General features: G+C 56.4%; 1 protein-coding gene across 1 annotated transcript in view; it reads left to right on the top strand.

The window, feature by feature from the left end:
- PNPLA7 (patatin like phospholipase domain containing 7) overlaps positions 1-13,694 on the top strand; it is a 205,163-nt gene that overhangs the window by 18,354 nt on the left and 173,115 nt on the right. The window contains exons 8-12 of the mRNA XM_054174554.1: positions 217-297; positions 5,588-5,716; positions 8,160-8,240; positions 10,731-10,875; positions 11,736-11,828. Of these exons, the coding sequence (XP_054030529.1) occupies positions 217-297; positions 5,588-5,716; positions 8,160-8,240; positions 10,731-10,875; positions 11,736-11,828 (529 nt within the window). The remainder of the gene's footprint in view (positions 1-216; positions 298-5,587; positions 5,717-8,159; positions 8,241-10,730; positions 10,876-11,735; positions 11,829-13,694) is intronic.

Raw genomic sequence — 13,694 nt, 5'->3', positions numbered from 1 at the left:
CTCCCTGGACAGCCCATGCTAGGGCTTCACCACTCTCATGGGGAAGAACTTCCTCCTCACATCACATCCTGGGAGGTCCACTGGGGATCCATCTCTGTCAGGGCTGCTCAGGATGTGTGGCAGAGTGAGTGCAAGTTCAGCCCTCTCAAATGCTGCTCTCTCTGTGCCAAATGTGCAGCTGTGAGCCTGCAGTAATCTTCTGTCCTCCACTTGCAGGATGGAACAGAGATGGTTGTGAAGGAAGTGCTGGCAGGAGACAGTGTCCACAGCCTGCTGAGCATCCTGGATGTCATCACGGTAAGTGCTGCAGCTGCAGCTCCCCTGCAGTGCTGCTCTGTGGCACACAGCCTCTGAGGTAGACCTTGCACATTGCCAGGGAGGAAGCAGAATGCAAACTCTTTCTTTGACCAGTTCCTCTTCTCCCACATGGTCTCAACAGCTCTAAACTTAGCTGTGTGGTGTGTAAGGTGGCTGTGAAATGTGTGTGCTTGGCAGTGGAGCACTGCCTGTTCCTGACAGGCTGTAGGATTTGGAGGGCACTGTGCTGTGGTCACAGGTTGCTTGAACACCCCCAGCCCCCCCTCCCCCCCCCACCAGGGCCCCAGGTGCCATGGCCACACCTTTCTTGAGCACCTTCAGGCATGGGGACTCCACCACCTCCCTGGGCAGCCTCTTCCAGTCCCTGACCACTCTTGCAGCAAAGTTGTTTTTCCTCAGCTCCAATCTAACCCTCCCCTGGCACAATTTCAGGGCTGAAATTCTATCACCTGAGGCTAGGGATAAGAGCCCAACCCCCCCCTGGCTCCAGCCTCCTCTCAGGGAGCTGCAGAGGGCAATGAGGTCTCCCTCAGTCTCCTCCAGACTGAACACCCCCAGCTCCCTCAGCTGCTCCTCCCCAGCCCTGTTCTCCAGACCCTTCCCCAGCTTGGTTGCCCTTCTCTGGACCTGCTCCAGCCCTCAATGTCCTTCTTGGGAGTGAGGGACCCAAAACTGCCCCCAGTGGTTGAGGTTTGGCCTTGCCAGTGCCCAGTGCAGGAGGACAATCCCTGCCCTGCTGGCCACACCATTGCTGATCCAGGCCATGCTGCTGATGGCTTTCCTGGGCACCCCCTGGCTCATCCTTAGCCACTGTCAGCCAACCCCCACCAGGTCCTTTTTTTCACTGGGCAGTTCCCAGCCACTCTGCCCCCAGCCTGGAGTGTTCATGTGACCCAAGTACAGCACCCAGCACTTGGCTTTGTTGCACCTCATGGGATCTTGTCCCATGGATCCAGCCTGGCCAGGTCCCTTTGCTGAGCCTTCCTACCCTCCAGCAGCCCAACACTGCCACTTTCTGTGGCTGCAATCAATTCCCTTGTCCAGACCACTGATACAGAGATCCCCAGCACTGAGCCCTGGGGAGCAGCCCTGGTGACCAGCTGCCAGTTGGATTGAACTCCATTCCCCACCACACTCTGGGCTCAGCCATCAGCCAGTACTTAACCCAGTGAAGCACCCACAGGTTTGTAGCTGACCTTCTGTTGTGTTTCCTGTGCTCTTGGCTGTCTCTGCTCATCACAAGGAGCTGCTGTTTGGTGCCAGGAGCTTGAATAGGATAGAATTAACCAGGTTGGAAAAGACCTCAGAGATCATCCAGTCCAAGCTATCACCCAGCACCATCTGATCAACTCAACCATGGCACCAAGTGCCTCAGCCAGGCTCTGCCTAAACACCTCCAGGGATGGGGACTCCACCACCTCCCTGGGCAGCACATCCCAATGGGCACAATGATTCTGGGGAGTTTCCCTTGCCCCTTTCAGCAGCAGGCAGACATCTGTCTGGGTGATTGCCATGAAACTTACTGCAAGTGATGAACAGTTTTGAGGCTTGGTCACCATTTCCTCTGTTGAGAGAAAGGATATGAAAATAAGCTGGGACTGTCCAGGCCTAGCTCTTGCTGTCCAGTTCAAGTGAGAGCAGGGTCAGAGGTGTCTCTGCCCCTGTTACTTCCATCAGTAATGAAACCATTGTGAGGGGGAGGAGGACAGCAGCATCCCCACCTCTCCTCTTCCTTTCCTGTTTGCTTGGTGAATCAATAAGAAGAAACCACAGAATGGGTTGGCTTGGAAGGGACCTTAAAACTCATCCAGATCCAAGCCCCTGCCATGGGCAGGGACACCTCCCACCAGCTCAGCTTGCTCAGGGCCTCATCCAGCCTGGTCTTGCACAGCTCCAGGGAGGGGGCAGCCACAACCTCCCTGTTCTGCTGTCTCCCCACCCTCACTATAAAGAATTTCTTCCTCATCTGCAGCCTAAATCTTGCCTCTTCCAGCTCAAAGCTCTCCAGAGAAGGAGACTCCACAACCTCTCTGGGCAGCCTGCTCCAGGCCTCCAGCACCCTCACACCAAAGGAATTTCTCCTCCTGTTCAGGTGGAACCTCCTGGGTTCCAGTTTGTGCCCCTTGCCCCTTGTGCTGTCCCTGGCCCCAGCCTCTTGCCCCACTACAGGCCCTTTAGCCTCACTAAGCCTTGCTCAGATCCTCTCTGGGGCTGCTCTTCTTCAGGCTCAACAGCCCCAGGGCCCTCAGGCTCTGCTCCTCATAGAGATGCTGCAGAACTTGGGGAGGGAGGAAGGCAGGGGGGGAGGAAGACAAAACCCAAGCAGTGGGGCAGGGAGAATGTGCCAGATTTCTGGATGCAAAGAGGAGTTGCCACTGGAGGGGGAAGAACATGAGGCAGCTGCACCTCTTGTGGCAGCTTTCTCCCCCAAGCTCACTGGGATTTGGCCATTAGCTGTCACCTGGCTTCAGCTGCTGCTTCAGCTGTGCCATCTGTCACCTGCAGCAGGTAATTGCTCTGCAGGACAGGACACAGCAGTTACCTGCCTTCAGAACACAAAGTTCTGTGTTGCAGCCCCCCTGCCTCACTCCTGATTATAGCTGCTGGTGCCCTCAGTGTGCTGCCTGAGCAGAGTAATTGGAGCAGGGGGTGCTCCCTGTGCTGCTGATAGCAGCTGAGAGCTGACAATTACAGAGCATTTCCTCCTCACCTCCCTCTGACAGCTTCTAGCATGTTCCCAGCCAGCTAGAGGTGGGGCTTGCAGAAGTGGAGAAGGGCCTGGAAAAAGGGGAAATGGCACACTGGAAAATGAAGGCCTGGGCTGCTCTTTGGAGGGAGAGAGGCTGCTGCATCATTAGCCCTTGCTGGCCTCCAGCTGCTTTGCTGAGAGGCTCTTGGTGTTGGATTCTCCTCAGGCAAGCACTGCTCAGGAAGCAACCCAAACAGCCCCCCTGAGTGTGACACATGGGGCTTGTTCTGCCCTTTCCAGGAAGGGGTTTAGAGCACTGTGCAACTTCCTGCTCATCCTTGGGCCAGGGACTGAAGTTTGAACACATGTCTGTAGTTTCTCACTTTGTTTTTCACTGGCACTGAGTGCTGCCAGCCCAGCCCCAGCCTGGCCTGGGCTGAGCCCCAGCAGGGTGGGCAGCAGGGGCAGGGAGGGGATTCTGCCCCTCTGCTGTGCTCTGCTGAGACCTCCCTGCAGTGCTGGGGCAGCTCTGGAGCCCTCAGCACAGCCAGGGACCTGCTGCAGCAGGGCCAGAGGAGGCCACAGCAGTGCTGGCAGGGCTGGAAGCCCTCTGCTGGGAGGCCAGGCTGAGAGAGTTGGGGTTGTGCAGCCTGGAGGAGAGAAGGCTCCAGGGAGACCTTCTGGTGGCCTTGCAGTGCTTCAAGGGCTGAGCAGAAAGCTGGGGACAGACTTTTTCTCAGGGCCTGTTGTGAGAGGCCAAGGGGGGATGGTTTGACATAAAAGAGAGACTCAGACTGGAGAGAAGGGAGAAGCACTCAGAGGGGTGGGGGATGCCCCATCCCTGAAGTGGTTTCAGGTGAGGTTGGTTGGGGTTCTGAGCAACCTGCTCCAGTTGCAGCTGTCCCTGCTGGCTGCAGGGGGGTTGAACTAGATGAGCTTGGATGGTCCCTTGTGAGCCAAGCCCCTCTGTGTCTTGGGTGTGGAGCTGGGGAGGCAGCAGGGCTTGTGGGAGGTGTGCTGCTCTGGGTGCTTACAGCAGGCTGGCTGCAGCCTCTTGTACATCTGAGTGTGAGTTGAAGCCCAGATGAAGCCAGGCTTCAGTCTGACCTGCAGCAGGGGAATGCTGCTTCTGTTTTGGGGCAGAGGAGAAGCAGAGAGCTGACATTTGTTAGCTTCTTGACTTAAAGGGAGCTCAGGAGAGCTGAGGGCACCTGCTGGCTTTGCACTGCAGGTCACAGAGATGTTTCAGAGTGCAGCTCCCTCAGGAAGCCCAAGATCCAAGCTATTAATGGCAGCCCCAGAGCCTCTAAACAGCTTAGCTGAAGAGGCTGTAATTAAGAAATTGGTTCCAATTAACTTAATTTGATTTCAGGCCCTGTGTTGTGGTGACTGCCAGAGCAGCAGGCAGGCAGAGCTGGAGCTTTGGTTCCCAGAGGGGATGAGGCAGTTAGGCAGGAGGTGTCCTACAGATGCACAGGATGCTTTGGGTGGGAAGGGGGCTCGAAGGGCATGGGCTGGCTTCACCTTGTGGCTCTGCAACTCTCTCCTATGGTGCCACAGCCAGCTGGCAGCCAGGCACCAGTGGTGTGCCCCGAGGATCAGTGCTGGGCCCCATGCTCTTTAACATCTTCATTGATGATCTGGATGAGGGCATTGAGTCCATCAGCAGTGAATGTGCAGCTGACAGCAAGCTGGGGGCAGGAGTTGATCTGCTGGAGGGTAGAGAGGCTCTGCAGAGGGACCTGGACAGGCTGGGCAGATGGGCAGAGGCCAAGGGCAGGAGATTGAACACATCCAAGTGCCAGGTTCTGCACTTTGGCCACAGCAACCCCAGGCAGAGCTACAGGCTGGGGGCAGAGTGGCTGAGAGCAGCCAGGCAGAGAGGGACCTGGGGGTGCTGGTGGACAGCAGCTGAACAGGAGCCAGCAGTGTGCCCAGGAAGCCAAGAGGGCCAATGGCATCCTGGCCTGCATCAGGAACAGTGTGGCCAGCAGGAGCAGGGAGGTCATTCTGCCCCTGTACACTGCACTGCTGAGGCCACACCTCGAGTCCTGTGTCCAGTTCTGGGCTCCTCAGGTCAGGAAAGAGGTTGAGCTGCTGGAAGGTGTCCAGAGAAGGGCAACAAAGTTGGTGAGGGGCTTGGAGCACAGCCCTGTGAGGAGAGGCTGAGGGAGCTGGGGTTGTTTAGCCTGGAGAGGAGGAGACTCAGGGGAGACCTTCTTGCTCTCTCCAACTCCCTGCAGGGAGGTTGTAGCCAGGTGGGGGTTGGGCTCTTCTCGCAGGCACTCAGCACCAGAACAAGAGGACACAGTCTCAGGCTGCTCCAGGGGAGGTTTAGGCTGGAGGTTAGGAGGAAGTTTTACACAGAGAGAGTGATTGCCCATTGGGATGTGCTGCCTGGGGAGGTGGTGGAGTCACCATCACTGGAGGTGTTCAGGAGGAGACTTGGTGGGGTGCTTGGTGCCATGGGTTAGTAGTGGTGTTGGATGCCATGGGTAGGTGGTGTTGGATGATAGGTTGGACTTGATGATCTTGAAGGTCTCTTCCAACCTGGTTTATTCTATTCTGTTCTCTTCCTAGGGCCACCCTGCTCCCTATAAAACCGTCTCAGCCCGAGCAGGCTCTCCCTCCACCATCCTGCGACTGCCAGCCAGTGCCTTCCAAGATGTCTTCAACAAATACCCTGAGACCCTCGTCAGGATGGTGCAGGTCAGCCTTGCTGGGGACTGGAAGTGGGGGTGGGGGGCAGGAATCGCTCTCAGGTCACAGCTAGGAGGAGGATGTAGAAGTTCAGCACAGTTTCATCATCCTTTTGCAGATAAGGAGCTGCTCAGTGCAGCCTCTCTGCAAGGTCTGGACTGGTTCTGCTTTTCCTCTCGCTCTTGGAGCCCCAGACTAAGTAATCTCAGCCTGAATGTTGTGCAGGAGCCAGACTAAGAAATCCCAGCATGAATCATGTGCAGGAGCCAGGCTAAGTAATCTCAGCCTGAATGATGTGCAGGAGCCAGACTAAGAAATCTCAGCCTGAGTCAGGTGCAGGAGCCCCAGGCTCAGTCATCTCAGCCTGAATCAGGTGCCAGGAGCCCCAGGCTCGGTCATCTCAGCCTGAATCAGGTGCAGGAGCCCCAGGCTCAGTCATCTCAGCCTGAGTCAGGTGCCAGGAGCCCCAGGCTCAGTCATCCCAGCCTGAGTCAGGTGCCAGGAGCCCCAGGCTCAGTCATCTCAGCCTGAGTCAGGTGCCAGGAGCCCCAGGCTCAGTCATCTCAGCCTGAGTCAGGTGCCAGGAGCCCCAGGCTCAGTCATCTCAGCCTGAGTCAGGTGCCAGGAGCCCCAGGCTCAGTCATCTCAGCCTGAGTCAGGTGCAGGAGCCCCAGGCTCAGTCATCCCAGCCTGAGTCAGGTGCCAGGAGCCCCAGGCTCAGTCATCTCAGCCTGAGTCAGGTGCAGGAGCCCCAGGCTCAGTCATCTCAGCCTGAATCAGGTGCAGGAGCCCCAGGCTCAGTCATCCCAGCCTGAGTCAGGTGCAGGAGCCCCAGGCTCAGTCATCCCAGCCTGAGTCAGGTGCAGGAGCCACAGGCTCAGTCATCTCAGCCTGAGTCAGGTGCAGGAAGAAATAATTCTGTAGCCACTGCATCAGTGTCTGCCTGTGATGGCCTCTTGACCTGCCCTGCTGGGGCAGAATGTGCTGGTGTTGGCTCTGCCCCAGGGAGGCTCCAGGATACCTCAGAACATGGCCAGCACTGCTGCTCAGTCTGAGAGGCCTGAGGTGCCCTCAGCAGCTGGCTGTGGGGAGGTGATGCTGTGTCCAGCTCCCAGAGTTCAGACTGCCCTGTCAATTGCCAGCTCAGAAGGAATTGCCAGGAGGGAGCTGTGCTCAGCCTTAGCTTTAAGGTCACAGAATCACAAAGGGGTAGGGGTTGGAAGGGACCCCTGGAGACTGAGTCCAACCCCCTTGCCAAGACAGTCACCTGGAGAAGGCCACGCAGGAATAGGTCCAGGTGGATCTTGAATGTCTCCAGGGAGACTCCAGAACCTCTCTGGGCAGCCTGTTCTGAATTAAAGAAGTTCCTCCTCATGCTGAGATGAATTCTGGTGTTCCACTTGGTGCCCACTGCCCCCTGTGCTGTCACTGGGCACCCCTGAACACAGCCTGGCCCCATCCTCCTGACAGCCCCCCTTGAAGTGGTGATCAGCACTGATGAGCTCCCCCTCAGGCTGCCCTTTTGCAGACTGTGAAGCCCCAGTTCTCTGAGTCTCTCCTCAGCAGGGAGTTGTTTTAATCCCCTCCTCTTGTAGCCCTTCACCTGGATCACCTCCCCTGGCCCTGCAGGAGCTCAGGGAGCTCTCGGGTGAGCACAGCAATGTGTCCTGCAGGCAGGAGCCACTGCAGGGACTGGGGCATGGACAAGTTGAGCCTGACAGCTTGCCAGGTGGTCCCACAGGTGCCCCAGGCCATGGGGGCAGGTGGCCTGCTGAGGCATTCTGCCCTCCCTGGCCTCTTGCTGTGCTGCCCCTTCAGACCTTTCTGCCCTTGCAAACTGTTGTGGTGTGTGGCTGACCTGGGAGCACCACAGGGAGCTCCCAGTGCCGGTGGCTGAGGAGATCAAATCATTGCACAGAGCTCATTAGAATCATAGAACCAACAAGGTTGGAAAAGACCTCAGAGATCATCAAGTCCAACCTGTCATTAGTTCCATGGGAGCTGATCCACAGGAGGAGGAGGAGGGCTTGAGAGTGGGAATGAGCTGCCAGGGCAGAGGAGGGTTGGGAGGCAGTGATGTCAGGTTGGAGTGCTTGGAGGGCAGAGGCTGTGCCTGGGGAGCAGTGGCATCATTGCATTCAGGAGGAGGAGTAATCAGAATGAATGACTTTGCTTTCAAGGCATGTTTATTAATGTTTCCAGACAGCCAAAAGCATTACTTGGTGTTTGGGAGGAGGCCTTTGGCTTCCTGTGCTGCCAGGTGAGTGTGAAGCCTTGGCTGACTCACCTGAGTCTGTCTGTGCCTCAGTTTCTCAGCTGTTAGAAAGGGTTCAGCTGAGGGCAGTCTGCATTGCATGGAGTGGCTGCAGGGGCTCTGCTCCATCACTGAAGGGCAATGCAGGAAGGAGAGTGCTGACTCCATCCCTCTTGCTTCTTGGTTTCCCACCTGCAGATCATCATGGTGAGGCTGCAGAGAGTGACCTTCCTCGCCCTGCACAACTACCTTGGGCTGACTACTGAGCTCTTCAGCTATGTAAGTCCTGGGCTACCTTTGATCTGCTCTTCCTGTGCAGCCTGGCCCTGACTGGGCACAGGGAGGATCTCCTTGTTTCACAGGGTCACAATCCAGCTGTTCCATGGCCAAGCAGTGGTGGCAGTGCTTGAGGAGCAAAGAACTGGTACAGCAGCCCAGAATATCTGCCTTGTGCTGATGGCTCAGGAGGTGGGAGAGAAACAGAACTTTACTGAATCCCAGCATGGTTAGGGCTAGGAGGGACTGGGACCTCACCCAGTCCAACCCCCACCTCTAAAGTAGGGCACCCACAGCACCCTGCCCACAGATCCTTCCACAGCAAACCCAAGAACACCCAGGGACTCGACCACAGGAGTGTAAGAGGGCTGCCTGAGCACATCACAGCAGCCTGGCAGGGTGGGGTTGGAAGGGACCTCTGGAGCTCACCCAGTCCAACCCCCCTGCTCCAGCAGGGCACCCACAGCAGCCTGCCCAGGAGCACAGTGCCCAGGGGGGGTTGGAAGCTCTCCAGAGAAGGAGACTCCACAACCTCTCTGGGCAGCCTGCTCCAGGCCTCCAGCAGCCTCACACCACAGAAGTTTCTCCTCCTGTTCAGATGCAACCTCCTGGCTTCCAGTTTGTGCCCCCTGCCCCTTGTGCTGTCCCTGGGCACCACTGAGCAGAGTCTGGCCCCAGCCTCTTGCTCCCCACAGCTCCTTTAGCTCTTGCTGAGCATTGCTCAGCTCCCCTCTGGGGCTGCTCTTCTGCAGGCTCTCAGCCTTTGCTCCTCACAGAGCTGCTCCAGGCCCCTCAGCAGCTCTGTAGCCTCTGCTGGACTCTCTCCAGTAGCTGTTTCTCTTGATCTGGGGACCCAGTATTCCAGATGAGGCCTCACCAGGGCAGAGCAGAGCTGGAGGAGACCCTCCTGGGCATGGTCTTCTGCATGCACCCCAGGTGACCATTGGCCTTCTTGGCCATGAGGGCACACTGCTCTGAAGGGCTGAAAGGATGCAGCTCTCCAGTCTGCACACAGGGTAATGATCCTGAGTCACTGCCACTTGTGACAGTTCAAAGGATGATGTGGGGCAGGATCAGGTCAGGCAGTGTGTAAGAAACTGGCCTTAATTGCATGGGTTGTGATGGGATGTCCCTAGGGGTGCTGAGGGAGCTGGCAGATGGCACTGCAAGGCCTCCACAGCTGGGAGGAGTACTCTGGGGTCACCCCAGGGCCCAGTCCTGTTCCCCATGCAGGAGTGTGGTTGTGTGGTGGGTTAAGTTTTCTCCCCAGCATTAACTTTGCCAGCCCAGCTCAGCTGGCAGCAAATGAAGCTGCATTTACAAGCAGAAGCTGCACTCTGCAACGGAATGCAGCGTGTACAAACTCTCCAGGAGCTACAATATCATACAGATAGTTGCAGTTAACAAACAGCACAAGGAACCCCCTGGCCAAGGACTAGGGGAAGCTACTCCTTCTCCCACCTCTCCTTCCCCCCCTGTGCAAAAGGGACAAGAGAAAGGAGCAGAGAAGTAAGACTTAGCCAAAGGCAGCTGGTAAGCAGCTTCTCTCTCCTGAGTGGAGCCAAACAGCCAGAGCTCAGAAAGGAAGAGGAAAAAGGGAGGAATTGTTATGGTGCAGCTCCTCTCATTCCTGGTACTTACCCAAGGGATTTGCTTAGAATAATCTTTTAGAATAGAATAGAATTGACCAGCTTGGAAAAGACCTCAGAGATCATCCAGTCCAACCTGGCACCCAGCACCATCTGAGCAACTCAACCATGGCACCAAGTGCCTCAGCCAGGCTCCTCTTAAACACCTCCAGGGATGGGGACTCCACCACCTCCCTGGGCAGCACATTCCCATGGCCAATCTCTCTTGCTGGGAAGAATTTCTTCCTAACATCCAGCCTGAACCTCCCCTGGCACAGCTTGAGTCTGTGTCCTCTTGTTCTGGTGCTGGGTGCCTGGGAGAAGAGACCAACCCCCACCTGGCTCCAACCTCCCTGCAGGGAGTTGCAGAGAGCAAGAAGGTCTCCCCTGAGCCTCCTCTTCTGCAGGCTAAGCAACCCCAGCTCCCTCAGCCTCTCCTCCCAGGGCTGTGCTCCAGACCCCTCCCCAGCTCTGTTGCCCTTCTCTGGACACCTTCAAGTCTCTCAATGTCCTTCTTAAAGTGAGGAGCCCAGAACTGGACACAGGACTCAGGTGTGGCCTAAGCAGTGCTGAGCACAGGGCACAAGGACTTCCCTGCTCCTGCTGGCCACACTGTTCCTGATGCAGGCCAGGATGCCCTTGGCCTTCTTGGCCCCCTGGGCACACTGCTGGCTCCTGTTCAGCCTACTATCACCCTGCATCCCCAGATCCCTCTCTGCCTGGCTGCTCTCAGCCACTTTTTACACCCAGGAGTGATTGATTTATACTTTTCTGCTGTTCTGCTTGAAACCTGTGACTGAGTTTTAAAGGCCCAGCCTCAAACCAGCCCAGGTTGATGTTTGCCTTTTCTCCTTGCCTCGTGCAGCAGAGCCAAGCCCCCCCCCCCACCTCTGTCAGCAGTGTCACAGCTGGAGGCAGCTCAAGCAAAGCAGTCAGAAGGCAGCTGCTGAATGTGGCTGAGGAGGATCGTGGAGAGAAGCTGGAGAAGCCTGGAGAGGCTCTGGAAATGGGTAAGGCTCTGGCAGTGTCCCTGGTGCTGCCCTGCAGCTGTGGTGCTATTGATCAGAGGCTGTTCATTGGATCAGAGGAGTCAGGGATTGCCTTAAATCAGTGTCAGGGCTGAAGCCTTTGGTACTCCTGGGCCTTAGCAGGAAGGGATTAGGGTTGGTCATGGTGTTGGGGTGGGGGAGGCACAGCAAGAAGCTCCTCCTGTTGGCTTTGCAGTAGGAGCTGTGAAAGCTCTGCACTCCAGGTAGCAGCAGAAGAGTTGCTGGGTGTGGAGGGGGCTGTGGGGAGGCTACAGCTGGGAAAGTGAATTGAGGTGAACTTAGTCTCTAAGCCTGAGGATTCTTTTGGATGAAATTAAAAGCAGCAAGGAGGTTTAAACAGTGTTTGACATTGGGGCTCCCAAACCCTGCACACAGCCTGGAGTGAGTGTTAAAAGTGGGGAGTGAGGATTTCATGGGGTCACAGATTGGGTTGGCTTGGAAGGGACCTTAAAGACCAGCCAGATCCAACCAGCCCAGATACCTCCCACCAGCCCAGCTTGCTCAAGGCCTCATCCAGCCTGGCTTTCAACACCTCCAGGGAGGGGGCAGCCACAGCCTCCCTGGGCAACTTGTTCTACCCTCACTGGAAAGAATTTCTTCATCTCCACTCTCAGTCTCCCCTCTCCCAGCTCAAAGCCATTGTTCCTTTCCTGGCACTCCCAGCCCTTGTCCAAAGTCCCTCCCCAGCTCTCCTGCAGCCCTTTCAGGTGCTGGAAGGCTGCTCTGAGGTCTGCCTGGAGCCTTCTCTTCCCCCTGCTGAGCATGAGGGAGCCCCCTGGGCGGTCCCTGACCCTCGTGTAACTTCTGCTTCTGCCTTTCAGACTCGCTGAAGGCTTCTGGCCCGGAGAGCTCCGAGCACGTGTTCAGAAGAAGCCTTTCCTCACCCCCCTGTGCTGGCTCTGCTGAGCCTGCTGGTAAGTGGTGCTCAGTGAAAATGCTGGGCAGCACATAATGTGTGTAATCAAGGGGGGGCAAGGCACAGCCTGGGAGCACTGGGTTAGAGAAGCAGGGAGATGAGCTTGGATAATCACCTGCCACTAGTGCTGCTCCCTAACTCATTTGTCAGAGATTGCTGTTCTGAAGTGACAAATGGGCTGTTAGCAGAGAGCATTCCCTTGCTGCCTGTAGTAGCAGTGGGGAACAGGCAGCAATTTGGCTACTAAGAGGGCTGCAATTGAAGAGCTTTATTAATTGATCCAAGTGGAAGCGAGGGAGCTAAGCTGCTCTGCTCTCATCTTTCATGCACAGGATGACACAGGATTCCAGCTTGGCTGATTGTCCCAGAGAGCACATTAGATGGCTCTGTTGCTTTTAGAGGAATGGTTTGTGAATGGGTAATGAGGATGATTTGTCAGGGAGTGCTCTGATGAGACCTTTATGAGGCTGAGCTCTTTTGCTCTTCCTTTTGGTGAACTTCAGCCACCTCCCCCACCACGTGCATCCCCATCTGATCCAGTTGGTTAGGGGCAGATTAATGAGCCAGCCAGAGAGAAACTGGAACTTCTTGGGGGAGCTGGAGTGGCTGTGGGTGCAGAAGCAGAATCATAAAATCATTAAGGGTGGAAAAGACCTTTTGAGGTCATGGAGTCCAACCATAACCCAACTGCCATGACTGCTAAACCATATCCTGAAGCATCACATCTGCAGCTTCTGGAAGCCCTCCAGGGATGGGGACTCCACCACCTCCCTGGGCAGCCTGTGCCAATCCCTGACCACTCTTGCAGCAGAGAAATTTTTCCCAGTCTCTAACCTAACCCTCCCCTGGCACAGCTTATGTCCATTTCCTCTCATCCTATCACTTGGGAGAAGAGGCCAGCACCAGCCTCACCCCAGCCTCCCTTCTGGGAGCTGTAGAGAGCAATGAGGTCTCTCCTCAGCTTCCTCTTCTCCAAACTAAACCACCCCAGCTCCCTCAGCTGCTCCTCATATGACCTGGCCTCCAAACCCTTCCCCAGCCTCATTGCTCTCCTCTGGACACCCTTCAGACCCTCAATGTCTGTCACAGAATCACCAAGGTTGGAAGAGACCTCAAAGATCATCCAGTCCAACCTGGTACCACAGACCTCATGACTAAACCATGGCACCAAGTGCCACATCCAATCCCCTCTTGAACACCTCCAGGGATGGGGACTCCACCACCTCCCTGGGCAGCACATCCCAATGGCTAACAACTCTCTCTGGGAAGAACTTTCTCCTCACCTCCAGCCTAAACTTCCCCTGGCACAGCTGGAGACTGTGTCCTCTTGTTCTGGTGCTTTCCTATGCTGTAGTGCCCAGAACTGAACCCAGCACTCAAGCTGTGGCCTCACCAGAGCTGAGTACAGCTGTGAGCACCATCACTGCCCTACTCCTGCTGGGCACACTGTACTCTGCCAGACATCCCCCCCATAACCATCTCACTCTGATGCTGAGGGGCTTGGAGCAGCTCTGTGAGGAGCAAAGGTTGAGAGCCCTGGGGGTGCTGAGCCTGGAGAAGAGCAGCCCCAGAGGGGAGCTGAGCAATGCTCAGCAAGAGCTAAAGGAGCTGTGGGGGGCAAGAGGCTGGGGCCAGACTCTGCTCAGTGGTGCCCAGGGACAGGCCAAGGGGCACTGGGCACAAAGTGGAACCCAGGAGGTTGCATCTGAACAGGAGGAGAAACTTCTTTTTTGTGAGGGTGCTGGAGGCCTGGAGCAGGCTGCCCAGAGAGGTTGTGGAGTCTCCTTGTGTGGAGAGCTTCCAACCCCCACTGGGCATTGTGCTCCTGGGCAAGGTGCTGTGGGTGCTTTGCTTTAGAACGGGT

This window comes from Dryobates pubescens, chromosome 29 (assembly GCF_014839835.1).
Source record: "Dryobates pubescens isolate bDryPub1 chromosome 29, bDryPub1.pri, whole genome shotgun sequence".
Taxonomy (NCBI): Eukaryota; Metazoa; Chordata; class Aves; order Piciformes; family Picidae; genus Dryobates; species Dryobates pubescens.
This window is presented reverse-complemented; position numbering and strand designations above follow the sequence as displayed.